Below are 26,258 nucleotides of genomic sequence, written 5' to 3'. Positions count from 1 at the left end.
AGGAGCCCAGGAGGCAGTTTGTGAATTTTGATTATAGTATGATGTATATATCATGAAGGAAGAAAAAAATTCTGTATCATTTTACTGGTACAGAATTTTACACTTTATTTTACATTTTATTGAAGATGCTTTTTGTCAAGACTATAATTAAAATTCTCTTTATGGACATGGTTTTCTAATGGATCTGTGCATCTAGGAGAAATGTCATTAATTCAGGATATTTGACCTTCATTCAAAGATAGCAATGTTTTAAGGAAAGATAATTCTACACCTTAATTCCACAATTGTTATTATTTACAATGGGGAAGAATTTAGATTGATCTTCCTTTTCTTTTATCACTGATCTCCTTGGAGAAGATGAAATTGTAGTAGTATGAGAACCAAAGTATAAAAGGAACTCAGAGGAAAGAAGGCAGTTGTGGGGGACCCTTGTGAGTAATGTGTTGCTCGCTCCCAGAAGAGTTACCAAATGCTGCTATCATACAGTTCTCAGAATTACTTCTCTTGCCATTTATTAAGGACCAGCACTTTCAAAAAGCTTAATTATGTATTTTGCTGGGATGTGGGATGGGAGATTAGGTTTCTGTGTTCTCTCTTCCTCAGTAACAAATGCAGTTTTGCTGCTTACCATTCCATTAGCTGTACTTTTAACAGACATGTAGCTCCAGAGCTGCAGATTTTATATTAATTCAGTGCCCATCCTTAAAGTCTCTTTAATTGGGTGTAAAAATCCTCATAGATAAGGGCCTGAATCATGCTGGGTGGGGCATGTTGAGGAGTTAGTGTGTATCGGATTTCCCAGGGTTGTGCACACTTGGAAGGGCAAATCAACCCTGAACAACACATGCTCAGTGACTGGCTAACCTTGTAACTTCAATGTTGTAGTCGAAAAAAGTTAATATTTAAGGAATAAGGAAGTTTGTAAAAATAGATAAAAAGCTAGGTTTTCCTCTACAGCTGTTTTCCCATAGATCAGGTTTCTGTTCCTCAGATTATATTGCTCGAAGTGCACTCGCACCAAGTCAATTCCATGTACAAAGCTATGCCAGTGACTTATGAGCAAAGATAATTTCTGCACTGAATGGCTGATGGTCACTCTGATTAACCTAATAGTCAGCAAGGACCACCTCGTAGAATTCTACATACTTTAGGAAGTTTAGAGCTTTAATGTAGCTCAGTTTGAGTTAATTTCTCTCCAGTCTTAGGATCTTATTTTTTTTCTTCAGCACTGGGGATCAAATCCAGGTCTTGATAGGCAGGTGTTCTATCTCTTGAGCCATCCCCTCAGCTTTACTTAGAGTCTCTTAAAGGAAAATAAAGTTCTCAGTACTTTGCTAAAAGAAAATTTGAAAGAATGCTGTATCACAATACTATGCTTTGCCTCCATAAAAAAGTAGATAAGATTACACTTTCAATAAGAATTTTAGTCTTCAAGATATACTAAAAGCAATTAAGCTTGTCAGAGTCAAATCAGAATACTTGACTTAATTTAAACATCTGTTGTATGGATTTGTTAACAGTATATATTATTATTTAATTTCTGAAGAACTCAGATTTCCTGTCTGTAGATTAGGGATGATTTTTATCTACTTCATGGATTGTGAAGATGAAATAGCTAGTATAAAGTGGTAGCATGGGACCTAGTTCTTAGAAAAGCATCAGCAAATATTAGCTGTCATTGCTTCCTGTTTATTTTTAACTGAAGTATATAGGACAATTTATGCCTGGGGAAGTATGGTATAATAGCAGGGACTCTGGTCAGACCCCAGCTTTCATGCTGTGTGATCTTTGACAAATCACTTAGTTTTTGTCTTTCTTTTCTTCATCTATTGGGAAGGCCTATGAATAACTCTACACAGGCTTATTTGTGGGTTGAGCTAACATAGTTGAAAGTTCCAGTCTTACGGCTTGTTACATTGTAAGGTTTCAGTAAACATTAGTTGAATCTAAAACTTCTCTTTGCAAATAATATGTCTGTTGAAAACCAATTCCTGCTGTCCTTTGGCAGCTTTACTTTTATTTGTCTTGTAGCGTTTATAAATATTTTTACAAATATTTTTGGCTTCTAGTGAGTATTTTGTGTGTGTTCTCTTCTGTTTCACTGTTGGAAAACTTCCCTTGTGCTTGCTTGGATGAGTTGCTTTTGAGTCCTTTTTCCTTTGTAGATGAAGTAGGGAACTATTTAGAATCAGTGCTGGAAGAGAATTTTTGGTACCCATTAGGGAACTCGCTGATGATTCCTCACTGGTCTAGAGGTGGGGGGCACTCCTTTAACCCGTGTTCTCCAGAACTGAATTCTGTAGTGAGGAAAACTGTTCTTGTGGAAGAGTGTAATGTAAGTGCCCTTGGTTTTCAGTAGTTGTTTACGGCCCTAACCTGGTTGTGGTGGGAGGTTGCACACTTGTGAAAAATCTAGCTTCTAAATTGAATTAAAATTGAAAACAGGTCTAGGCACGGTTACTTTAACAAGCTTTTCTAATGACTCTAGGTTCATTTACATTCAAGAACCACTAGTTTACCTAAAATTTGGTTTGTTGGGTCATATTCTACAGCGTGTTCCCAGGTCCATTTAAGAAAACAGCTTGTGAACCAATGCTCAAACAAAACATTTGTGCAAGCTGAAATGTACCACCCACATTGTCTTCTGCTTCTGTAGTTTCACCCCACCCCAGCTGTTAATTTCACCTAAGTGCCTTAAGAGTTCAGAATCTGTTTAGCAAACTAAGATATAGTCCAAAGCATTCCCTAGTGCTCACAAGTTACTCAACAAAGAAACAAACAGAAACTGCCAGAATTTATATTAAAACTTTACAAACATCTAAAAGTTCACGTATACCATAAAATGATACAGTATTAGCAATATGGTAAAATGGCTGAGGATGACAGAGGAGCTAAATGGCGTGGTGAGCACAGTTCTGCTCTAATTATCTTTCTGAAAGAAGCTGTAATGCATACTCTGCAACTGTATAAGCAACACCTTATAGACAAGGAACATAGCCTCACCTGTGACACTGTTCCAAAGGTCTGAAGGGAATTCCATTTTCCCTTATTCTTCCTCTCCACATACTGGAACAGCTCTTGAGCCCAGAAAGGCACTAATAAGCTTCCTAACTACAAAAGAGAGATGGGTTTGATAGCCTTAAAACTAAGATTCATCTTTCATCAAGGAAGCATTTTGATTCTCTACTGCATACCAGGCCTTACTGTAGAATCACTCCTTATTTTACAAATGCTTGCTGCACATCTAGAGCACAGAGCTAATTGTTAAAGTCACCAAAGGTCTTTGCAGACTTACTCCTTCCTTCTCTCTTCTGTGCTTTGCCTATTCCCCAGGGGATTTTTGTAGGATTAACACAGCTCCAGGGCCATCTCACCACACCGTTTTGCCCCCAGGACCATTACATCCCATCTGCCTAGAGTGTGCAATGGGATCCAGAGAATCAGCTGATGAATTCCTAAAAAATTTTACCTTCCAGACTTACCTGATCAGATTTTCTTCTCAAGAAATTTCTGTTGATTTAATCCCAATCTGTTTAGAGCTGTATTCCTCAGGGAAGTTTCCAGGTTCATTTCAGTCTTAACTATTGGCTTCTGTAATGGAAATTAACTATACTTTCCACCCCAATTCTCTGCCTTCCCCACGAGACCATCAATATACCGTCTTGTATGTTATTGTATATTGAATATTGTATATTCACCTATCTAATTGATCTGTTTCATTTTTATTTAATAATAATATGAACATAATTAAAAATCAGTTAAATAAATCAACACAGTATTTTGCTTAGGAAACTTCCCTGAAATGGCTCATTCACAATCACTAACCTCTCCTTTGAGCTCTAGACTTCTAACTGCACAGTAGGCATCTCTACCTAGATATCCACGGTCTATTAGACAGAAATCTGAGTTCCTTAAGGTAACACACAGTTGTTTCATGACCTGGCCCCTGATTTCTTGACCACCACTATCTCCTGCCTTTCTCCATTTTTAGCACCACCCCCCCGCCCCCGCCGCCCAGGTGCCATGCCTTCGCAGCTCTGTGGCTGTGCACCTGCCATTTCTTCTGCTTGAAATGAATTCTTCCTGTATCTACCCAGTGAGTCCATAGCTCAGTGACTTTTCTATCCTCTGTGCAGATAGATGAGAGCTAATCAACTTCTATAGGACTATGATCCTTATTCTTACCTGGATCCATGATTCTCAACTGTTCTGTCCTTTTCCTTCTAATCACCTGTTCATTTTATTGGTCACTTTGTCTTCACTACATTTTTCCCTTCAAGTTTCTTTTTTTCTTAATTATTATTTTCCTTTGGGGCTCTAATTATTTTTAAATTTAATTTATTCCTAATGCATTTATTTGATTTTAAAACCATTAGATCATATCTTTACTCATCACATAGCTTCAATATTATTTCCCTGTTAATAGTCCACAAAGGACAATGAAGAGATGTGTGGTGTTATTGACTAATAAGGTCACATTTTTATGGTTTAATGTATCTTTGTTACAGCTTTGTGAAGTAAAGTTATATACAACAGATTTCACATATTTAAAGTGTGCATCTAGCTGAGTCTAGACATACACAACCATCTACCTGTGAAGCCATGGCACAGTTCAGATAATGTTTATGTTTATCACCCTCAAAAGTTTCCTAGTGCCCCTCTATAATCTCTCTCTCCCATCTGTCCCTTCACCCCATTCCTGCCTTCACAGGTACTAGGTGACTTGCATTTTCTAGCATTTTATATGAATGAAAACATACAGTATCAACTTTTTGGTCTATTTATACTCAACACAATCATTTTGAGATTCATCTATGTTGTTGTATCAGTAATCCATTGCTTTTTATTACTGAGTAATATTCCATTTTATGAATACATCACAATTTGTTTATCCATTCAGCCACTGATGGACATTTGAGTTGTTCCAGAATGGGATATATTATACTACATATAAAACCCTCTGTGAAGATTTGTGTACAAATCTTTGTATGTCCTAAGTATGTAAGAATGGAATGGCTGAGTCATATGATAAGTTAGGAAACTGCTAAAATGTTTTCCAAAGTCATTACATCATTACTACCAGCATTGTAAAATGTTTCCAACTCTTCCGAATCCTTACCAACACCTGATATGGTCAGTGTTTTTTTAAAGTTTATCCACTCAGATAGATGTATGACACTATCTCAATGTGACTTTAATTTCCAATTCTGTACCACTGAGTATCTTTTCATATTTGTATTTGCTACTGTCTGTCTTCTTTGATGAGGTATCTTTTAATTTTTGCCCATGGTATTGGGGGTGGTGCTATTTATTTCCATATTGCTAAATTTTGAAAGCTTTTTGTATTTTCTGAATACAAGTCCACTGTGCTTTACAAATATTTTCTCTCAGTCTGTGGCTTGTCTTTTCATTCTCTTACCAAGTGTCTTATGAAAATCAGATGTTCTTAATTTGCTGATATCCAGTTCATCAATATCTTCTTTTGTGGACCGGGCTTTTAGTGTCTAAGAAATCTTTGCTTAACTTAAGAGGGCAAAGATTTTTCTCAGTTTTCCTTCTAGGAATCTTACGAGTTTTGTTTTACATTTAGGGATATGATCTACTTTGAGTTAATTTTGTATATGATATGGGTAAAGATTGAAGTTCTTTTTTTTTTCAATATGGATGACTAGTTTAGTACCATTTCTTAAAAAGTCTGTCCTGCCTCTACTGAATTCCCTTTGTACCTTTTTAAGCATGAGTTTTGTCCATATTTATGTGATTTATTGCTAGACTCTGTGTCTGTCCATTTACCAGTATCACACCATTTTGATTGCTGTAGCTTTATAATAACATGAGAAATTCCTTATCTTTACAAGAGGAAAATTAACAAGTAAATATGTGGAGATATTCAGTGGGGAACCGAGAGAGAGAGAGAAAGAAAGACAGACAGACAGACAGAGGGAGGAGGAGGGTATAGAGAAGAGAATGAGGTAGAAGTGGGCCCAGTAAAGTGTTTTGCTGTTTCCTAGCTCACAACAGTGAGGCAGCTTATTACAGGATACACAGAGCAAATTTCAGCTAAATTTTTCAGATGGCGTCTACATTTGCTATTTCTCTTTAAAAAGAGGTTAATATTCATTTGGAGAGGAACCAGTTCTACGGCTTTTGAGGTATCTTCTGATTTCTTCCCTTGAATGACATCAGTGGCAGAGCTAGAGGACCTGAGGAAGAAACCTTTGTCTAGAATCTAAAAAGAAACTTGTGCTTATCCACATTAGTAATGGCCGATGGAGAATTTTTACAGGCAAATCAAGTGATCACAGAACCCCCAATCCCCCTGTTAGTTTGTAGTCATTTATTTCTTTACACACCTATTCTTCTGTAACTCAGTAAGCTACTTGGGAAATTTCATAGATTCTCCCAGACTGAACATGTCACTTGAACATGGATTTGAGCATGGCTTCTGTTATGATTTCCCAAGGGAGATAAGACCTGTTGGCATGTCACAAAATGTCTGAAACAGTCAGCAGCAAGAAGCTTATTTGAGGTGGCTTCTTTCCATTTTACTTTAGCTAAAGGTCTTTAAAAAGCAACAAAGTTACTAAGATAGAAGGTAGGATTAATTTCTCCTTATGTAGCTAACTACATAAGCAATGCATGTAAATATTTAATAAGTGAGTAAGAATGGGCTCTTATAAACACAGAATCAATAAACATTCTCAGTGAAGTACAGGAAAACAGTTTGCATTTTGCTTGGTATAGTGTTTTCTTTATTCGGTTAGACTAACAAACCACGATTTCATCATTAGTCAACAAGATAGTAGGGAGACCATCAAAGCAAACTACAGGAGAGTCCAGATTGATTTGTGCCAAACAAATGTTTGTAGCTAGCAGCTGTATTATCACTGATTCTAATTTACGCAGCGGGGCTCTCCTTTCATTTCCTAAGTGAGATGAATGTCATGGTTCGTGATGCAAACCCATCTCTGCTGTTGAGTAATGAATCAGGTCAGCTCTCTTCTCTGTTTGGCTTCAACCCTCTTTCTAGGTGGGGGAAGTGGTCTGCTACAGTTCTAGCTGTTCTTTAAAATAACAAACAGACCTTTCTCTAAAGTTGTGTGAATCATCTGACGTTTGAAGTAAAAAATACCAGCTTGATGTGACAAAACTTTTGGATGTACAGGTTTAAATTTTTACCTTTCTTTCCTTTTTAAAATACTTAAGTGTGATTATTGAAGAATAAGTATGCCATTGTCTCTGTCTGCTGGCTGTGATGCCTGGATTTCCCTCTAGCTGTGCTCAGTCAAGGATTCTGCAGTGGCTTTCGCTCCTCTGAGTTCAGGCTTGGTATGAACAGATCCTGTGGTCACTCGCCTAGTGAGACATTAGTATCTTTGACTTGGCTATGCCATGTTTCTTCCTATCAAAGCAAATAGGAAATCAAAATCTCAATTTTTAAAAATTACCTGAAATACAGAGTGTTCTGCAACAAAAGTGTGGCTAAGTGTCCAGGGAAGTTGATGTAGAACGATGTAGAATAAGTCCAGGGTGTGTTTGATTGGTAGAATCCTATATAGCAAAGGGTTCCTAATCCCCGACAGGGAGAAGCTGTGGTGGAGGAAGAGACCTGGGGCTCCCTTATGGGTATTATGTCCAGGTCTGGCTCTGCCACTCCAGATGCTTGGCTTTGAGTCTTGTTTTTTCCATCTACAAAACGGAGCAATAATACTCACCTCCAGTGTTGTTGTGAAGAGCAAGTAGCATGGAGTCAGCCAGAACAGTAGACTATTGCTGAATGGAGCCAGTGATGAAAGGTTAAAGAGATGAGTATGAAACAAATGCCTTAAAAATTCTTTTGACCCCATGGCTCTTAAAGCTAGCAACACATTTGAATAATCTCTGGAACTTTTGAAAAATAACCATACCTGCATTCTCCACTGTAGACTAAGCTGATCAGGGTCTCTGAAGGTAGAGCCCAAACAAAGAAAAAGATTTTAGTGCCCTGGGAATTCTAATGTTCACAAGACGTAACCACCCCTGCATTAGAGGTGAGGAATCTCAGGCAAGATAAGGAAGAGGGAAGTTTACTGACTGCAGCCAAGCCAGGCCTGGGATGGGCACCCTGTGTTCTCTCGCCTTTGCCCCTCATTTCAGAGACCTAAAGGGAACTGTATTGCTTGGGCTCATCGGCTGGTAAATGTTACTGAAAACCTTCTCCTGTACACACATACAAAAATAAATTAGAGAGAGTCTCTCTGCTGACGAATTTAGTCTAGGGAGGAAGACAGACAGCTAGTAAGCACGTACAGGCCAAGAGTTATGGGCAAAGCACTGTGGGATCAGAGCAGGAGCCAAACCCTATGGGGAGGGTGGGAGAGAGAGCTAGCATCTCAGAGGAGGTGCAGAGAGGGAGGTCTGGAAGAAGGGACCATCAAGCAAGCAAGGAGAGGAAAGGCATGTCAGGCAGACGAAGCCACTTACTTAAGACATGGAGGTGGCTCCAGGAAGGGAAGGGGATGTGGTTCCGTGTGGCTGGAATGGTGGGTGTCTGGTGTCGGTGGGAATGGTAGGAAAGAAGGTTGGAAGCATAGTTAGTGGTTATATTGATTTCCGTAATCTACATTTCACAGATACAGTTTTGAAATTGCTCTTACCACTGAAAGGAACTGTTGCCATGTAAAAGATCTCCTGGTCCTGTTGCTTTCTGGTCAGTATCTAAACAGATTAATTTTGCCTGTATCTGGGTATTTCAGAAGGACAAGATACAACTATTTCTCTTTTCATCTCAGTTAGAACCAGGAAGCACAATACCGAAAATTTAAAAAGAAGAGGAAAGAAGCATAAAGTTTGTCAGTTTGGAGTTTAGTTTAAGAAATGAAAATATACTGCAGAATGCAGGCACCTTCGGCCAGTTTACTGAAGTCTTTAGTAGAGATTTCTTTTCTGTTTCTAAAAAGACATTCTACCTCTGAACAGGAATCTATCCTAATTTGGGTAATTAATTAATAAAAAGAAAAATTTTACCTAACTTTAGAAACTTTGTTCAGGGAGCACCTGCCTTGAATAAAGAAGGCATAAAAAGCCCTTTGTGTTTTTTTGTCCATATAACAAATTATTTTCCTCGCAAGGAGCCAAATTGCCTTCCCCTGCATGGCTGCCTTGCCATGTACATGATTCCGGCTCACTGTGCTCTTCCAGGGCTACTCCTGATATCAATCTTGAAGCCTTTTCAAACGAAGATGGGAGGCAGAGTTGGTCTGTGCCAACATTCCTGCTGAGAATTAGCCCAGTTTCATATGTGTGTGGGAGCCCCTAGTTCACCACTCTTGCCTGTTTGGGGTCCACAGAGCTGAGTCTCTGCAGGGAGTGCAAAGTTAAGAAACCACACGATAGGAACGCTATCACTTACTCTTTCATAATGAGCTGTGTGTGGGGAAACTATAAACAGAGCAGGTCTTCTGCAATTCTGAGCAGCTGTGGTGCTCTTGGGAAAAGCTACTTCTGCTCTTCAAGGCAAGACAAACACAGAAGAATTGAGATGGACTTTTCAGAGTGAGCACAGACCCCAGGAGTCCCATCTGTCCTTTGTAACTCCTCCAATTAAGGGATACATTTGCTGCTTGGTCTGTGCTTTCATTCTGCAAATCATGAAGCTGAGACCCAGGGGAGGGAAGTAGCTTTCCCCAGTTGAAGGTTCCTTAGGAGCCAAGCCAGAGTTTGTGGTGCCTACGTCTCCTGACCTATGTGGGCCAAACGGTAATCCATAAACCTACATGTGGTTGTACTTAGCCAGGTCGTCAGTGATGGGATGGGAGGAATAATAGAAGGACATTGTGAAACATTTTCTGATTAGAAGAAAAGATGATAAACTCCAAATTGGGCGTGTAGGCCTTTATCTTATAATTGATATTCATGCCATAAAACAGGACTTACCTATTTTATATTTACCTACTTTATCATACAGATTGCCTGTTTCATTAGAATATGCCTGGCTTTCATGAAGTTTCTCAAGAACTTGACCTTTAAGCTTCCTTTATCTCACCATGCACTCCTACATTCTGGTCACATAGGAAGGGGTCTGATATGACTGGGTTGCACATGACCCTGACAATCCACACCTGATCCTTTCCATCAAAAATCAAAGAAAGAATATATTATAAACATAAAACAAAGCTTTGTTTTATTATAAACATAAAACAAAGCTTTGTTTATAATATATTCTTTCTTTGATTTTTGAATCCTGTGAATTTTCACTTTGGCGACTTTTGCATAGGATTTGTACAAATAATACTTTAGCTTGCTTTTAATAGGACCTATCATATTTTGTAAGCAAATGTGTTAGAAGTGGTTCTCACTGAACTCTCTGGTTGAGTATATACTACTTTTGCCTGTTAAGAATCCTCTGCTTTGGAGTTATATACATTCTTTTCCCCTTCATGGTAATGATAATGAGGAGTGCTTCCTGCTTGGAGTCACTTAACCCCCATCCACTCTCAGGGAGAATTCCTGAGTAGTAATATATTTTCTAAAGATTGTTAAGCCTAAAAGCTTGGTAAGGCATATGATGCCTGACCCTGTAATTTATGGAGGCTGTTGCATCCTGGACAATTCTATAGGTAAGGAACAGAATGGTCTGGCTCTGGGTTATAGTCAAGTCCTACAGAATTGTCACCTCTTTGGAGCTAATATTAAATTAGACCCAGATTTTTTTCTAAGTGGATCACGAAACCATCCACAATTGTTGATTACCTGCTAGGTTTACGTGGTAGTCCTAGTTGTGAGTTCCCTGTTGATTAAAGCTGACATTGTGCTTAGCACATGGTAGGACTATGGATATGTGTTGCATGAAGGAGATTCATGAAAACTGGCATTTTCAGGAGAGTTCTATCCTGAGACCATTCCGGATGGGAGTGGTTCTCCCATGGCCTAACGTATCCAGTTCTCTGAGACTGAATGATAACTTGACCTTCTTCCAGAGATGGAAAGGAAAGGCATTATTCATCTGAGATTTGTCTTGCAGAGTTTAGCGTAAATTTGGTTTCTAAGGAAGAGCTGGCAAAGCTCGACACGGGAAATATTATTCTTAGATACTCTTCTGTAACGATCATGGATTGAGTGAGACTTTCTGTAGTTACTGTAGCCATGAAAATAATCACTGGGCAACATTTCTGGTAGCAAAAAAATAATAATTGACCCATAGAATAGTGTGATGAATGTTGGAGTATATATAGCTAAGAGGAAAGTGATGCCAGCTGGGCCAGCACTCTCTTCACCTACTCCAAATACTTATCTAGCATCTTACTCCATACAAAACCCATGGTTTGCTTGCTTTTGCTTGTTTCTTAAATGGAAATCTGGAGGTATAATATAGGTTTCATAACTGATGATTGGTTAACATGATTTGTGATATTCCTGCTTCCTTTCCTCTCAGAGTGCAGGGATAAGATTTGGTGTGACACATACTAGGTACTCAGTAGCCAGCAAGGGATGCAGAAAGGAAGACAGAACGTGGGGAGAAGGAAGGAAAGAAGGAGTGACCCCAGGCTCAGGCCCTAGAGTCAGCCTGCATAGAGTCCAACAGGTTTGCCATTGACCAGTGGGGTAACCTGGTCATGTTCATTAACTTCTAGCCTCACCAGGCTGGTGAGGATAGAGAAGGGACAATTTGGCTGGTGAGCCCAAGTTGGCCATTAGTCTTTAGGGACAGATATTGGCATTTTCTAACACCTTGCTAACATTTTTCTGCAAAACTAGAAACTAATTCTACCTCTTTCAGAGGCATCACTTCCCCCTCAAAATCAAGTTTCTGCAGAACGAAGTTCTTTCTTTTAAAAAATTTTATAGCTAGGTAGAATTACTGTGAAAACACAAAAGCATTTCACCCAGCCAATGAGTAGCATGGTCACTGAGGGGAAGTCAGAGTTTCCCAACATTTTCCTGAAGGAATTAATATGTAAATCTATGGTTTTGGACCTCTGGAGACCTACTTTGGAAGGTTCTGTAGTACTTCGCCTTACAGTTATTTGGATTTCTCTCCATTGAACTTGAAAAAAGAGGGGCCCTAGCTTCTCATGCTTGCCCATGGTTAGCATGTATGGTCACTTATTGTTTGCCAACTGTGTTGTCACTTATAATCCTCAGGTCATCTAAATTCTAAGGTACGTACAGTTTTTTATCCCCATTTACAGAGGAGGAAACCAAGGCTCAAAGTAGTAGTTAAATAAATTTCCCAAAGTCAAACAGTTGGTAAGCGACAGAGTCAGTAAAAAGAGTTCCGAGCTGCCAGGGGACCAGTGGCTCACACCTGTAATCCTAGCTATTTGAGAGGTTTCGCTCTGGAGGATCACAGTTTAAGGCAAGTGGGGGGCGGGGGTGACTGGACGTGGTGGCTTGTGCCTATCATTCCAGTGATGGTGGGAAGCATGGTACAGGCCAGCCTAGGCAAAAAGCAAGAACCTATCTAAAATAACCAGAGCCAAAAGGGTTGGTGGTAGAACAAACACCTGCCCAGCAAGTTATAAGCCCTGAGTTCAAACCCTAGTATTGCCAAAAAGAAAGAAAGAAAGAAAAACAGCTCCAAGCAGTCTGGTTCCAGGACCTTCTCTCTTAACTTTGCTTCCCCACTAAGAGCTCATTGGTCCTACTGCAGAATCCCAGTGAGCATCTGGAAGAACCAAACATGAATGTAGCAGTTCTCTTTTGCAGGCTTTCAAATATTTAAGTTTAAATATTAAATATTTAAATTTCAGTAGTATTTCAGACACAAGTAACATTTTTTTCCATCTCCACAAGACCAAATTGCCTGCATAGGCTCTGTGGTGGCTTGACATTGTCCGCATAGTGGCCTCCACCCTCCAGCACCCTGTTATAGGCTGATGATCTCCAAGTGGTTGCAGATATGGAGTTTGGCATGTAGGGTTTTATTAGGGATCCCTGCTGAGGGGAGGTCATACTTCAGTGCAAGCCTGACGTTGCTTTGGCCAGTCAAGCACCTGAGTCTGGTGGAGCTTATGTTGTCTCCATGGGGTCCTGTTCCAGGCTGAAAGAGCAGGGTCTTTATCCTCCTGACACCATCATGTGTGGATATGGGCCACCCAGAGTGGGTATGTCCTTGGACAGAGAACACTTTTCAGATGAGGCAGACTTTGAAGGAGCTAGCAGCTGCAGGCTCCCTTCTGACAGCACTCCCCACCACTGAGGCAAATGCTTTCTCCCCACCCAGCTTCTTCATTTGGATTCCAGATAAGTAGGCTCTTACAATATTGCACAAGTGGAAACAGACTCTCAACTATCTGGAATTCTTCCTCCATAGCTCTAGACAGAGGCAAAGGTATAGTTATTGATTGTGCCTCTGGACGATGAGATAAAAACCATACCTGGCATATTTGGAGGTACATGAATACTTTATTTTACCCTCATCAAGTCTTCTACGTGCAGCCAATTGGCTTTTTATTTTTCTTTGTTTCTGGAGACCAGAGTCCCAAAAGTCACAGTACAGTGTCGAAATTTCAAGTCACATTTTGTTTGCCACTTACCATTAGAGAAATCTTTTGGGATTGAGAGATCAGATTTAACTGCATTGCCTTGCACCTTCCATGATCAATTGAACACAGTCCTTCAATTCACTTCCGCATGGGCATTCGGCTGCATCCCAAGGCTTTCTATCTTGTCCACCCATATAGACCACAACAGCTGTCCCAGTGTCATTCAGTAGGATCTTTTGCCCTTTAGGATCAGTTATCCTATGTCCCATCGTTGCCCATAGCTGACTTTGGCCACTTACTCTCCCAACTGCAAGGTGTGCAAAATCTTTCCCCTTCCATTCACTTCTTTTCAGGTTGGAAAGCTTATCCAAGAAGCAGCTGGAAGAAGTAATCTGAAGAGAGTAACTCTGGAACTTGGAGGAAAAAGCCCCAATATTATTTTTGCAGATGCTGATTGTAAGTCAACCCCAGACTTCATGTGTGTCCCAGCACACCACCCTTTGGTGCCCTCTTTTCTTTATCTACTCTTTAGGCCACAGAGAAAAATCTTTGTAGTTAAAGCAAATCCAGATACCCTTCTGAGGAGAAAATAGTTTAATTTGGGGAAAAGAGCACTTTTCATTGACTACTGACCAGAGTTTGTTTTCTAGACACTAACAAGCCATTTGGATTCTGTGATGTAGGATAGGGTAAGGGTGAAGGTTGGTCAGTGGTATGTAGTGGAAGGAGGTTCTAAGCCTCCGGACACCTGAAATGTACTCGCTGCCTAGATTCAAGAAACCTCAAACTTCTCATGAAACCACAAGCTTCTCACCTGGGCCTGGCAATGGTAGATGATTACAAATAAATCCTATCTCACTAGAATTTTCTCAAACCCACAACACCTTTTCCCAGTTAGTCATTCCATCTCTTTTCTGCTATTCCCAGGACTTACAACTAAGACAACAACTCACTTGGGCAGTTCTGTGTGGATAGATTTTATCAGGAGGGCTATTCAGAAGCTTAGAGCAGTATCCTAGGGAGCCCCATGTCTCCAGGAAGAAGGCCACCTAATCCCTGGCGGGCAGGTTTCTCCTTCTGTCTTAAGGGGTCTCCCGGGAATGAAATTCCAAAATCTCATTCAGCTATTCCTTTTCTTCCTCACATTCTCCAGGAAGAGCTGCTTTCCCAATTCCACCACTGGAGAAATCAGAAAAGACAAAGCAGATTGTTGGACTGCAGCCCCAGCTTGGGGTTTGTGGGGTTCAGCATTAGCTTTATATTGGTTGTCAAGGTCAGAACTTGTACCCATCCCTGTTCAGGAGGAGGCCTTCCATTGTCACACCATTAGTTCAGTCAGTCATTTAGCAATTAGCACAAACCAGATTTGTCAATATTATCTTGAAGGGTAAAACAGAAGTTGAAAATGAAAGGATTATCATATACTGCATACAATTCCATGTCCATATAGAGGAAATTTAGCATCTTCAAAGAAGATAGGTGGTGTTAACAGTTTAAACACTGAAGTGCTAATGAAACATACAGTTATAAGACCCTGTACACTAGGGGCCATGAATTAGCAGCCCGCAGACAAAATGCAGAGTACTCATGTTTACTTGTCTAAACAAAAATTGCACGTTAAAATGATGGTTTCTGATTTTCCTTAACTTGGAAAGATCTGGCAAACCGTGGGCTTCTATTCATGCACGATTGCAGCCATCTCTAGTGGCTTCTTTTCTTATTCTCTGTCATAATGCTTGACCACCTGGCACATCTGCCTAACCCTTTGCAAAGTGGAATTTGAGACTCCCATGATAGATGGCATGATCTAAACTGCCTCCCCACCCCTACTCCCTGGTTACAAAATAAGAAAGAAACTCAAAAAAAGTGAAGTTGTCCAAGTTCACATAATGTCAGGGCCTAGTTAGAACTAAGACAAGTGGTGTTCTTAGGTCAAAGCCATTTGCTGTTATGCTCTTTCACAACAAGGACATTATACCTCAGGCTTTGGGGATGGAAGGGAGGTGACTCCATGGAATGCACCACCCCAGGCAAAGCGGCATTGAGAACATGCTTGTTTTCTTCTGCAGTGGACTTCGCCGTGGAGCAGGCTCACCAGGGTGTGTTCTTCAACCAAGGCCAGTGCTGCACTGCAGGATCTCGCATCTTTGTGGAGGAGTCCATCTATGAGGAGTTCGTGAGAAGAAGTGTGGAGCGAGCCAAGAGGCGCATAGTGGGGAGTCCCCTCGACCCCAGCACTGAGCAAGGTCCTCAGGTAGAGCAATCATAGACATTCCTCTGTCCCTTAGTCTCTGGCTAGCACAGACACTGGGTGCTAGTGGGACCCAGTAAAGCAACATCTTCCATTTTCAGCTGCCTTCTTCCTCTTCCAACTTGTCTTCAAGGCTGGACATGGACCCAAAGACAGATTGCTTACTTCTTATGCTTTTCTCTCCCTTTCTAAGTTTTATCTCTGAAAAACTAAGGGATTAGGATTACCTTAAGGACATCTTGAACTTTGGGAGTGATTTCAGTTCTAAAGAAAGCCCTGGGCATGCTGGGTGCTGGTGGCTCACACCTATAATCCTATCTACTTGGGAGGCTGCGATTGGCAACACTGCCGTTTGAGGCCAGCCTGGGCAAACCGTTCACGAGACCTCATCTTCAAAATAACCAGAGCAAAATGCACTGGATGTGTGGCTCAAGTGGTAGGGCATCTGCTTTGCACTCACGAAGCCCTGAGTTCAAACCCCAATCCCACCAAAAAAGAATGAAAAGAAGAGAGGAACAGAGAAAGGAAAGAAGGGAGGGAGGGAGGAAAGGAATCATACAACAGCCCCTTGGCTGTATGATTGTCTTTTATTCTGTGTCCCATTGTGTTAGATACCGTGATGAGGTCAGAGGGCCACAAATGCAGCCAGGCTGTGCTCTTTAGCTCTACAGGCTCACCATAACCATTGTGACATATTTCCAAATGGAATTGGGGTTTTAATCTATAGACAGAGTCTGAGAATTTATAAGGTGATATTTGGACCCATTGTTATGTGGTCACTAGAACATGTTTTTTTCTGGTAAAAGACATCAGTCATCTCCTTGGGTTTAAGAACATTGATGTTCTAGCTGAGCAATTCAAACTCGAGTGAACATAGGTACTTATATTATTCACCATAATATTTGAATCATAAAATCAGTAGTATATTATTTACCATAATAATTAAATCATAAAAATCAATGTTGAGGGGAAGACTGACCTTATTTTTTGCCCTTAATTTTATCTGCACTATTAACCATCTCCTCTAAAGGTATGATAGGAATTTCTTTAAAAATAAATCCAACAGGATTTAGTATGTGGCATTGTGAAAAGAAGCTGTGTGATGACTTATCTATTGTTTTTTGTCTTTTGAATATCAATACAAGTTTCTTAATCGTCCATTTGGTTACAGAAGTCCATTTTTTCTGATATAAATCATAAATGATGAATTAGTCACCATCTCCATCCATCATTTTGCTACATTTTCTAACTCTTCACCTGTTACTTCAAATTAGGCAAAACCATTACAGTGGCACCCTCATTGTGTGGAGAGCAGATTATGAGAAGCCTATGAGGATATTAGCACAGCTGTACCCAATGTTCTGTAGGCTGAGTTTGGCACAGCCCTGGCCACAGAATAAGGCAAGAAAAGACTGCTTTTCCTAAGATGTTTTGTAGGGTGAGATTGGCACAGCCCAAGCCACAGAAGAGGAAAATGCAAAACAGCTGCTTTTCCTAGGTTGTTTAAGTTCAGAGAGGTAGATCACAGGTTTCTATTGTTACAGTGTCATGCCCCTCCCTGAGAGCTGTTGCTCCACCTCCTTGTTTACCACTGGGTAGAAAAGACTTGCTGAAGGAGGACACAGGTGAAATGCTGATGCTGCTGATGGCTGGTGTGTGTCTCCCAGCTTCCTGCACCAAGAATTCTACAGTGAAAGTCAGAGGTTTTTTGGCTGGGAGGTTTTTGGCTTTTGGCTTTTGGCTGTTGGCTTTTTGATGTGGGAGGCTTTGGAAGGGAAAAGGATTGCTGAAGGGAAAAGAGTTGTTGAAGGAAAGAATTGTTGAAGGGGGAAAATGAATTGCTGAAGAGAAAGTGCTGGAGGAAGATTGCTGAAGGGAAAAGAATTGCTGAAGAAGAATTGCTGAAAGGGAGTTGCCAAAGGGGAATTGCTGAAGAGGAGTTGATAGAAAGTCTGCACTGAGAACTTTATACATAGGCTTTAGAAAAGCTAAGCTAAAGAAAAGCTAAAGAGAGCATGGGACAGTGCAAGTCTAGAGGCAAAGACTTTAAGAGAGATTATGCTGAAGAACAGCTAAGAGAAAACGTGGGACTGTGTGAGTCTAAGGAAAGAGACTTTAAAAAACAGAAGACTTTAAAAGTAAGGTTTTAAGGAAAGACTTTAGAAGCAAAGTTTTAAAGAACTGTAAAAGAGTAAGGCCTTAAAGAATAAAGACAGAGAAAAGAAGCAGAGTAAACGAAGAGAATAATAGAGAAAAGAAGCAATGGAGGTTATGTGTCTCCACCTGAGCGCCCAATACACCTGGCCCCAACTTTCTGTTTGCCTATCCTGTGTCCTTTCTGCGTCTCCCATCACCATCCAGTTAGCCCCAGTTAGGTTCAGTAGTAACCAGGAGCGAGAGAAAGCTCACTCCATCCTTGGGATCATCCAAATATTAAGTTGAACCACACAAAATTTCTAATTTTCATAGGTCAAAAATTGGTAAATAACACAGTTTCATCAGAGTTGACTGGATATAATGAAATTTTCAAGCAATCGTAGTACCTTGTTTACATTTTCATAGAAGGCTTCACTTTAGAGTCACTGGATGATTTGTCCTGTAGATTGATAAGAAACAGTACAACAAAATCTTGGAACTCATCCAGAGCGGTGTGGCTGAGGGTGCTAAGCTGGAATGTGGAGGCAAAGGACTGGGCAGAAAGGGGTTTTTCATCGAGCCCACAGTGTTCTCCAACGTCACTGATGACATGCGGATTGCCAAGGAGGAGGTATGGACTACATGTTCTTACAGAAGCCACATCCTTCTTGGGGTGGTTTCCAGAGCTTTTGTAGGAGGCAGTATTAGAGTTTCAGCTTTTGTATTTTACATACCTACATTCCACAATAGCAATAAACATGGCTAGGAAAATCCCAGTTGGGAGAAAAAAGTTAAAGGCAAGCAAGGTAGGTGAAGGCCAGGGGACATGGTATGTAACTGTTAGACAGTCATAACAGCCAGTCTTTGGCCTCAGCAATACACTGTCCTCAGTTCACTTCACCCATGTGGGTCTAGGATGATAACTAGGAAAGAGAAAATGTACAGGAATCCTCAAGTCCAGGCAGGCAAGGAACCAGGTCAGGTCAGACAGCAATCCAGGTCAGCAGTTCTCAGTTCTGGAGCAGTGTTTGGGAGATGGCTACCTTCTCTTCTCACCTAAAGAACACACTCCTAGTACACACAGTGGGACTGATTGGCGTCAGAGAGGAGGGGAGAGCAGGGTGTTAAACACTTTGTGGATAGACTCAGATAATCTTATTCTAGGAAACTGAGATACTCTACAGTTTTGTGCTGCTAAGCTTAAATGTCATTTAGATAGTCAAGGCAGAGTAAACATGCCTTCAAATAGGAAAAAGACACAACTGCCACATTGAGTTGGACTGTTCTATTGCAGATTTTTGGTCCTGTTCAGGAAATTCTGAGATTTAAGACAATGGATGAAGTTATTGAAAGAGCCAACAACTCAGACTTTGGACTTGTAGCAGCTGTCTTTACTAATGACATCAACAAGGCCCTCACAGTGTCTTCTGCAATGCAAGCTGGGACCGTTTGGTAAGATCAGAGGCAATCTCGTTGTTCTAGCCCTAATTAGTTCTACTAGTGGTACAGAGGCCTGAATTTGTTCATATTTCATCACTCTAATGAAATATATGAGGCCAGCTAACTTTATTCTTTGAAAAGGTTTATTTAACTTGCCGTTCTGGAGGTTGAAAGTCTACACAATATGGCGTAGACTCTGGCGAGGGTCCCTGTTGCATGTGTCACCTCGTGGCACGTGGCAGAATAGAAGCACAGGTCACATCACCAAACAGGAAGCCAAGAGAAGAACTCGGGGCTTAGGGTTGCTCTTAGAACAGCTTACTCTTGCAAGAGCCTAGGGGTCCCACAAGAGCTGCTTTAACGCTCTTGCTCTTCTGAGGACAGCATCCCCAGTGACCGAAGGACCTCCTAGTGGGCCCTACGTCTTAAAAGCTCCACACCATCTCCCAACATCACCATGCTGGGAAAAAGCCTGTGAGCCGTTGGGGAGCGAACCACATCCAAACTGTCCCAGGGCCTTATAATTCTCAGGGGCCCAGGTAGAAAGATGGGAAAGGCCAAAGGCAATCTGACCCCAGCCTGAGAAGGGATGTACTTCTTGCTGGCTAAATCAAGAAATTAAAGCAAATTTTAAATTATAATTTTTTTGGTCTGGAAAAAAGAAGCAAAAAATTGTTTTAGAAAGAAATATGCCGATGAGATTTTCTCTGTGCAGATAGAATTCATGCTACCTTACAGTACTATGTCTTCTTCTTTCAGGATCAATTGTTACAATGCCTTAAATGCCCAGAGCCCCTTTGGGGGGTTTAAGATGTCTGGAAATGGGAGAGAAATGTAAGTGTAAAGGTTGCTCAGGCCAGAAGGGCCCTTACAAATAGTTTAATTCTGTTAAACTCCCTCATTCATTAACTAATGTTTTGTTGCATGCATACTACTATAAGTTAAGTATCAATGGTACAAAAATGGGTAAGATATAAGCCCCTTATGCTAAGAGGGACAGAAAAAAAGTTAGTGTGCTCTAATTCCATTTCATAAGAGCTATTATAGTAATATGTCAGACATTCAGAGGAAAATCCACTTGATGTTGTCTGGTGAGGTCAGAGAAGACTTCACAGAGAAACTAACATTTCAGGTTTTAGGAGCAGGCACTCACCAGCTGACAGCCCAGGGGCCAAGTCTTCCAGAAAGAAACATTGCATTTGGCCTTCACAACATTTGAAAATCTTCAGCTGACCCTCTAAAATGAGAGGGCTTTACATAAAACTTGGATTTCTTGCTTGTTTTCTTCCCCCCATAACAAAATTGGAGCAGTGAGCTCTGTAGTTAGTCCTCTTCCCTCCACTCCTGTTTCTTTGGGGACTAAATGCTGGTTGCACCCACCCAGTCCTCTTGCTCAGTTCCTGCAGGTTCTCTGAGCTTGGGGCTGCAAGTTTAGGGTGTAGGATTGGTGCAGGGAACTTTAAATTAAAGACACAGTGAAAGGTTGGTGTAAGTCACATCTCAAGCCCCCCCTCCTCTTTTTTGGCAGTACTGGAGTTTGAACTCAGGGCCTCATGCTTGCTAGGCAGGTACTTTACCATTTAGACCATGCACCCATCCTTCTTTTGCTTTAGTTATTCTTTAGATAGGGTCTCACAACTTTTTGCCTGGGCTGGCCTTGGACTGCAGTCCTCCTAACCTATACCTTTGCATAGCCCCTTTTATAAGTGCTCTAGTCCCATTCATTAGGGTGAAGTCTTCATGGATTAATCACTAACCACAGGCCCCGCTTCTTAATACTATCACTTTGGGTATTAGGTTCCAACATAAGAATTTTGGGGTGACTCATACATTCAGGCCATAACAACTGTCACTAATTAATTGGCTTCTATTTATCTGCCTTTATGCTAGCTTTTATCATGATGTCTCGTTTGATTTTTGTGATAATTGTTATGCAGCAGGTATACTTATTCCTACATTAATGTGGCCCATATAAGGAGCTAAGGAGTAGTTAACAAGTTTGCCCAAGTCACACGTCCAGTAAGATGCAGATCTGAGATCCAAACCTGGGTCTCGGTGGCTCCTGATGCTCTTAATTCCCATGCAATCCAGCCGAGGAAGCACGGGACCCAGCACAGGGACTCCAGGGACAGCATCTCAGAATCTGCCTGAGATGCTACGGGTCTGAAAAAATAGGACTGTCGCAGAAGCAAACCAGACTTGAGGGGTATTGTAGTTCAAACTTCAGTACAAATGAGTTCCTGAGTAACATTCGGAGGATGAATGGTAGCCTGAACTGACACACAGCCCTATCTTAAACCGTTTTCCCTCATGTTGAAAGGAGCTGATTCCTAGTTTCCAAAAAGAAAACATCTTTCCTGCTTATTCCTTTTGACACTACTGAAGGCTTTTTTTTTTTCTTGGCACAAGTGCTTAGCTCACAAATAATCTAGTAACAAGTATTGTTACATAAACTATGCACAAAGCACAGTGTTGAGTCTGTGAGGGAGATACAGCTCATTGAGGCACTTATAGTATTGTGGGATAATTGAAATATAAAACAGGAAAAAGGATCAAAAAACCCCATAAAAGTCTGAAGTGGTAGTGGAGCTCAGGGATGAGGGAGATGATTGTGAGCTGGTGAAGTGTGGGGACTGTCCAGGGATTTGAATTTGCCTATGGAGGAGAGGAACACTGAGTAGTGGAGAGAGCGGGATATTTTTCCAAGGTTGGAAGGAAATGCAAGGTGGCAGGGGGTTGGGGGAGAGTAAGCGGAGAAGCAGAGGCATTATAAGAGAAGTTAGTATGGTGTCTGTGAGACAGGATTTAATCCCTGACCATCACACTCTTAAGTCAGGATAGCTTCGATCCTAAGAACAGTTTTGAGAATCACACTGCTTAGATGTGAATCTGGCTCTTCCCTTTACTGCCTACTTAACCTTGGGCAAACTCCCCATCCTCTGAAGCATCAGTGTCGCATCTACTAAACAGGAATAATTACTGCCTTAGAGGGTTGCTGTCAGTTCAAAAGTCAGGATTGAGTACACAGACACCCAGCAGTGCCTTCAGAAGGCTTGGCTGTCTTCGGTAGGTGACACTCTTTTTTTCTTAACAAACCTGTTACTTCAGAAGTGTGGCAGAAGTTTTCCTAAGTCCCAGAGAGTGTCACTGGCCTCTCTCCTGTCTCTGCTAGAGCCAGGAGAGCTGTTGTCCCTTGTATCTTTGCTACTTGCCTCCAGTGCTCCCCACTTCCTTTCCAGGCAGAAACCTAATAGATATGGATCAGGTTCTCGCGGGTGTTAGTATCCCTTAGCTTGTCCAGTCTTCCTGCACTCCAGATACGTCTTCTTGACTTTCACTTGGCCTTAACTTTCTGCTTCCACTCTTCAACAGGCACTCTGTTTGATATTTCATTTCCTGCCTCTGTGGCTGTCTTCTCCCTGCCTCTGAAGTGCTAGGACAGTCACTTGCTCTGGGAACACTGCTCACTGTTCATTACAGATCATTCACAGAGTGAATCACCAGCATAAAAATACTGCATCAACGGAGCCTAATCTTACGCTAACCCTGGTTCCTGATCAGAAGCAGTCCTGCCAGGATTCAGGCTTGTGACGTTATGCAGGTCTTGTCTCTTCCCATCAGAAATGTCCTCTTGCTAGAAAGATGGCTCAGGAGTTTGAATATGTCAGAACCACATATAACAGCAGCCCTAGAAGCTGAAGAACAACTTTTCTGTACTTGTCTTTTTATTTGGCAGTACTGGAGTTTGAACTAAGGACCTCAAGTTTCTAGGCAGACACTCTACCACTTGAGCCACACACCCCTCTTTTCTTGATCTGGTTATTTTTCAGATAGGGTTCTCATACTTTTTGCCCATGCTGAACTGAGATCCTTCTACTCATGCCTCCTGAGTACAGACTGGGATTACAGAACATAAACCACCTTATCCAGTTTACTGGTTGAAAATTTTTTGCCCTGGCTGGCCTTGAACTGTGATCATCCCAATCTCCACTTCCTAAGTAGCTGGGATTTTAGGCATTAGCCACTGGACCTGTCTCTGCTTTCTTACAGGCATTATGGTTGTGTGGCTTTCCCATTGCAGTTAGACATATTGATGAAACAGTGCTCTTTGATGAGACCCATCTCATGGTGTCTAAATGACCCAGTTCTTTGTCTCTATTTAACCCTCAAACATGTTTTCTTCTTCCTAAATGACCAAGAGTGGTAGGAAATGTTTTAAATTAAAAAATCTGCTCTGTCAGATGCCACCATTTCATCCCATTTGACACATCTTCAGAAACTCCACTTATTCTTCCATCTGGACAGAACTGCTCATCTAATGGCCTGCAGCCTCCATGCCAACCCCCAAGAGGAGCAGAGAGGGGAAGTGTCCTTTCCAGAAGCAAGCTCCAAGAAGGGTGACCACCCTTGGGTTCTCCCTGAGCTGTGGGGCAAGCTGCCCTATGCAGATTAATCGTGGCCTTTCCTCCCCGGGGTCAGAGACATAAGCCAAGCCCCTCAGTGCTGCCTACCCAGCCAGTTCCACGTGCTTCTTTCCTCATGTAAGCAACCCCAAGATGAAAGGTGGTAAAGTTATAGCTATAAAATATGTGTCACAAACCAGGGTGATGGAAAGAAAGCCAGGAACCTTAGTGATTTAGAAACTAAAGACACAGGCTTTGGAAATGAGCAGAATGTTGGGACCCTCCAAAAGCATGTACATCATGTGTGTGTTTGTGCACACAAGCATATGCACACGTAGCATACATGTGCACAGAAAGAATTCACCTGCAGACTGGGGGATGGGTGGATGAGCATGCTTATCTGGGGACCTACTCACAGAGATTTAGTCAATCTGGGTGAGGGCCCAGGATCTTCTTTTTAACACACTTCTGGAATGATTCAAATGCCGGTGGTATGGGGACCTCATTCTGAGAAATGCCACAGCAAGTGCAGGGAAATACAGAACCTAAGCATTAAATCCTCATTTGTTTTATGGGTGAATCTGAGTGATTCCTACAGTGGCTTACTGGAGTCACCAAAATCCAACTCTGTTTCCGTACCTCATCTGGCCACATTTGGTTTATTTTAGGGATTATAGCCTCGTCTGCCGAGAAACAGCAGGTCCATGTCTCATTGCCCAGAGGCAGGGTGCAGCTATGACAGCCACCTCATTAAGAGGTCATGGAGACATCAGTAATGAGACACTTGCCTCCTGTGAGCGGTGGGGATCTCCCAGGTTCTCCAGGGAGCTGTATGTGCCATGGAATTTAACTGGAGTAAATAGGTTTGAGAGAAAGACCATAGTGTGAGGTGGAAAATTGCTGAAGAATCCAAACTTCAGGACTGTCAGAGTCTCCAAATGACACCTGGGCCAAATGACACCTAACATTCTCTCTGGGTCCCTCCCCAGACCTTCTGAAATGCTGCCAGAGAGATGACTGAGCACCAAGTGGATGGGGGTGACTTGATTGAGTCCTTCAGCCAACTAATGCTAGAGCCCTTGGTATTCCTGTCTGATGACCCCGGCTCCAGGGCTCTTTCTGCTCCATGCTGCCTCACTCACACTGCTCTAAGACCTCTCAGTCCTTTTGACAGCAGCATTCAGCTCACTCCTTTGTCTTGGAGCAGACCGAACATCCATCCCTGCGCTGGACCTGGTGAGGAGCACCCCCACGCCAGCAGGATGTCCCACTGCTTTCACACACAAAACACTGTGGGACCCAGTGGTCACATTTGAAAGCAACCATACCACGAGGCTTCTGATTCAGTAGTCTCCCTCACATTCTTAAAGCCTAGTTCAGGATCCAAGTGGGAGGAAAGTATGGTTCAAGGTTTGCCCCAAGTGGCGTGCACAGCCAGGAAATGAGGAAACAGTGACCTCACTTCCAATAGGAGGCACAGGCTGTCCTTGAAGAGGAGGCATATTCAGAATTGCCCTCAGGCAGGAGAAACTCCAGAGGGAGAGCCCGAGCTGAGCTGGTAATAAAGACACTCAGCCCAGATGGAGTTAATGAGGACACCATGTGATGAGGAGCAATCTGGGTTGGCTCTTCTCAGTTCAGCATGGGCAAAAAGTATGAGAACCCTATTTGAAAAATAACCAGATCAAGAAAAGAGGGGTGTGTGGCTCAAGTGGTAGAGTGTCTGCCTAGAAACTTGAGGTCCTTAGTTCAAACTCCAGTACTGCCAAATAAAAAGACAAGTACAGAAAAGTTGTTCTTCAGCTTCTAGGGCTGCTGTTATATGTGGTTCTGACATATTCAAACTCCTGAGCCATCTTTCTAGCAAGAGGACATTTCTGATGGGAAGAGACAAGACCTGCATAATGTCACAAGCCTGAATCCTGGCAGGACTGCTTCTGATCAGGAACCAGGGTTAGCGTAAGATTAGGCTCCGTTGATGCAGTATTTTTATGCTGGTGATTCACTCTGTGAATGATCTGTAATGAACAGTGAGCAGTGTTCCCAGAGCAAGTGACTGTCCTAGCACTTCAGAGGCAGGGAGAAGACAGCCACAGAGGCAGGAAATGAAATATCAAACAGAGTGCCTGTTGAAGAGTGGAAGCAGAAAGTTAAGGCCAAGTGAAAGTCAAGAAGACGTATCTGGAGTGCAGGAAGACTGGACAAGCTGAAGGGATACTAACACCCGCGAGAACCTGATCCATATCTATTAGGTTTCTGCCTGGAAAGGAAGTGGGGAGCACTGGAGGCAAGTAGCAAAGATACAAGGGACAACAGCTCTCCTGGCTCTAGCAGAGACAGGAGAGAGGCCAGTGACACTCACTGGGACTTAGAAAAACTTCTGCCACACTTCTGAAGTAACAGGTTTGTTAACAGACAAACGTATGATTGTCCAGTTGCAGCTGCCCCCTGATGTCCTGGGGGCGGGGCTTATCAACTCAGGTGCCTATGGTGCTCAGAGGAACCACTGACAAGGTGACTGGAGCCATGTGTGGCACCCTTATGGCAACCAGGATGATCCAG

At 41.9% G+C, this 26,258-nt stretch overlaps 1 protein-coding gene across 3 annotated transcripts in view; it reads left to right on the top strand.

Moving 5' to 3' along the window:
- Positions 1–26,258, top strand: part of Aldh1a2 (aldehyde dehydrogenase 1 family member A2) — an 87,058-nt gene that overhangs the window by 57,541 nt on the left and 3,259 nt on the right. For all 3 annotated transcript variants that reach the window (XM_074066058.1, XM_074066060.1, XM_074066059.1), the window contains exons 8-12: positions 13,820–13,922; positions 15,536–15,720; positions 18,320–18,484; positions 19,148–19,305; positions 20,053–20,127. In XM_074066058.1, coding sequence (XP_073922159.1) covers positions 13,820–13,922; positions 15,536–15,720; positions 18,320–18,484; positions 19,148–19,305; positions 20,053–20,127 — 686 coding nt within the window. The remainder of the gene's footprint in view (positions 1–13,819; positions 13,923–15,535; positions 15,721–18,319; positions 18,485–19,147; positions 19,306–20,052; positions 20,128–26,258) is intronic.

Source organism: Castor canadensis, chromosome 2 (assembly GCF_047511655.1).
Source record: "Castor canadensis chromosome 2, mCasCan1.hap1v2, whole genome shotgun sequence".
In the NCBI taxonomy this organism is placed as follows: Eukaryota; Metazoa; Chordata; class Mammalia; order Rodentia; family Castoridae; genus Castor; species Castor canadensis.
Note: the sequence above shows the minus strand (reverse complement) of the source record. Positions and strands in the feature narration are given on the sequence as shown.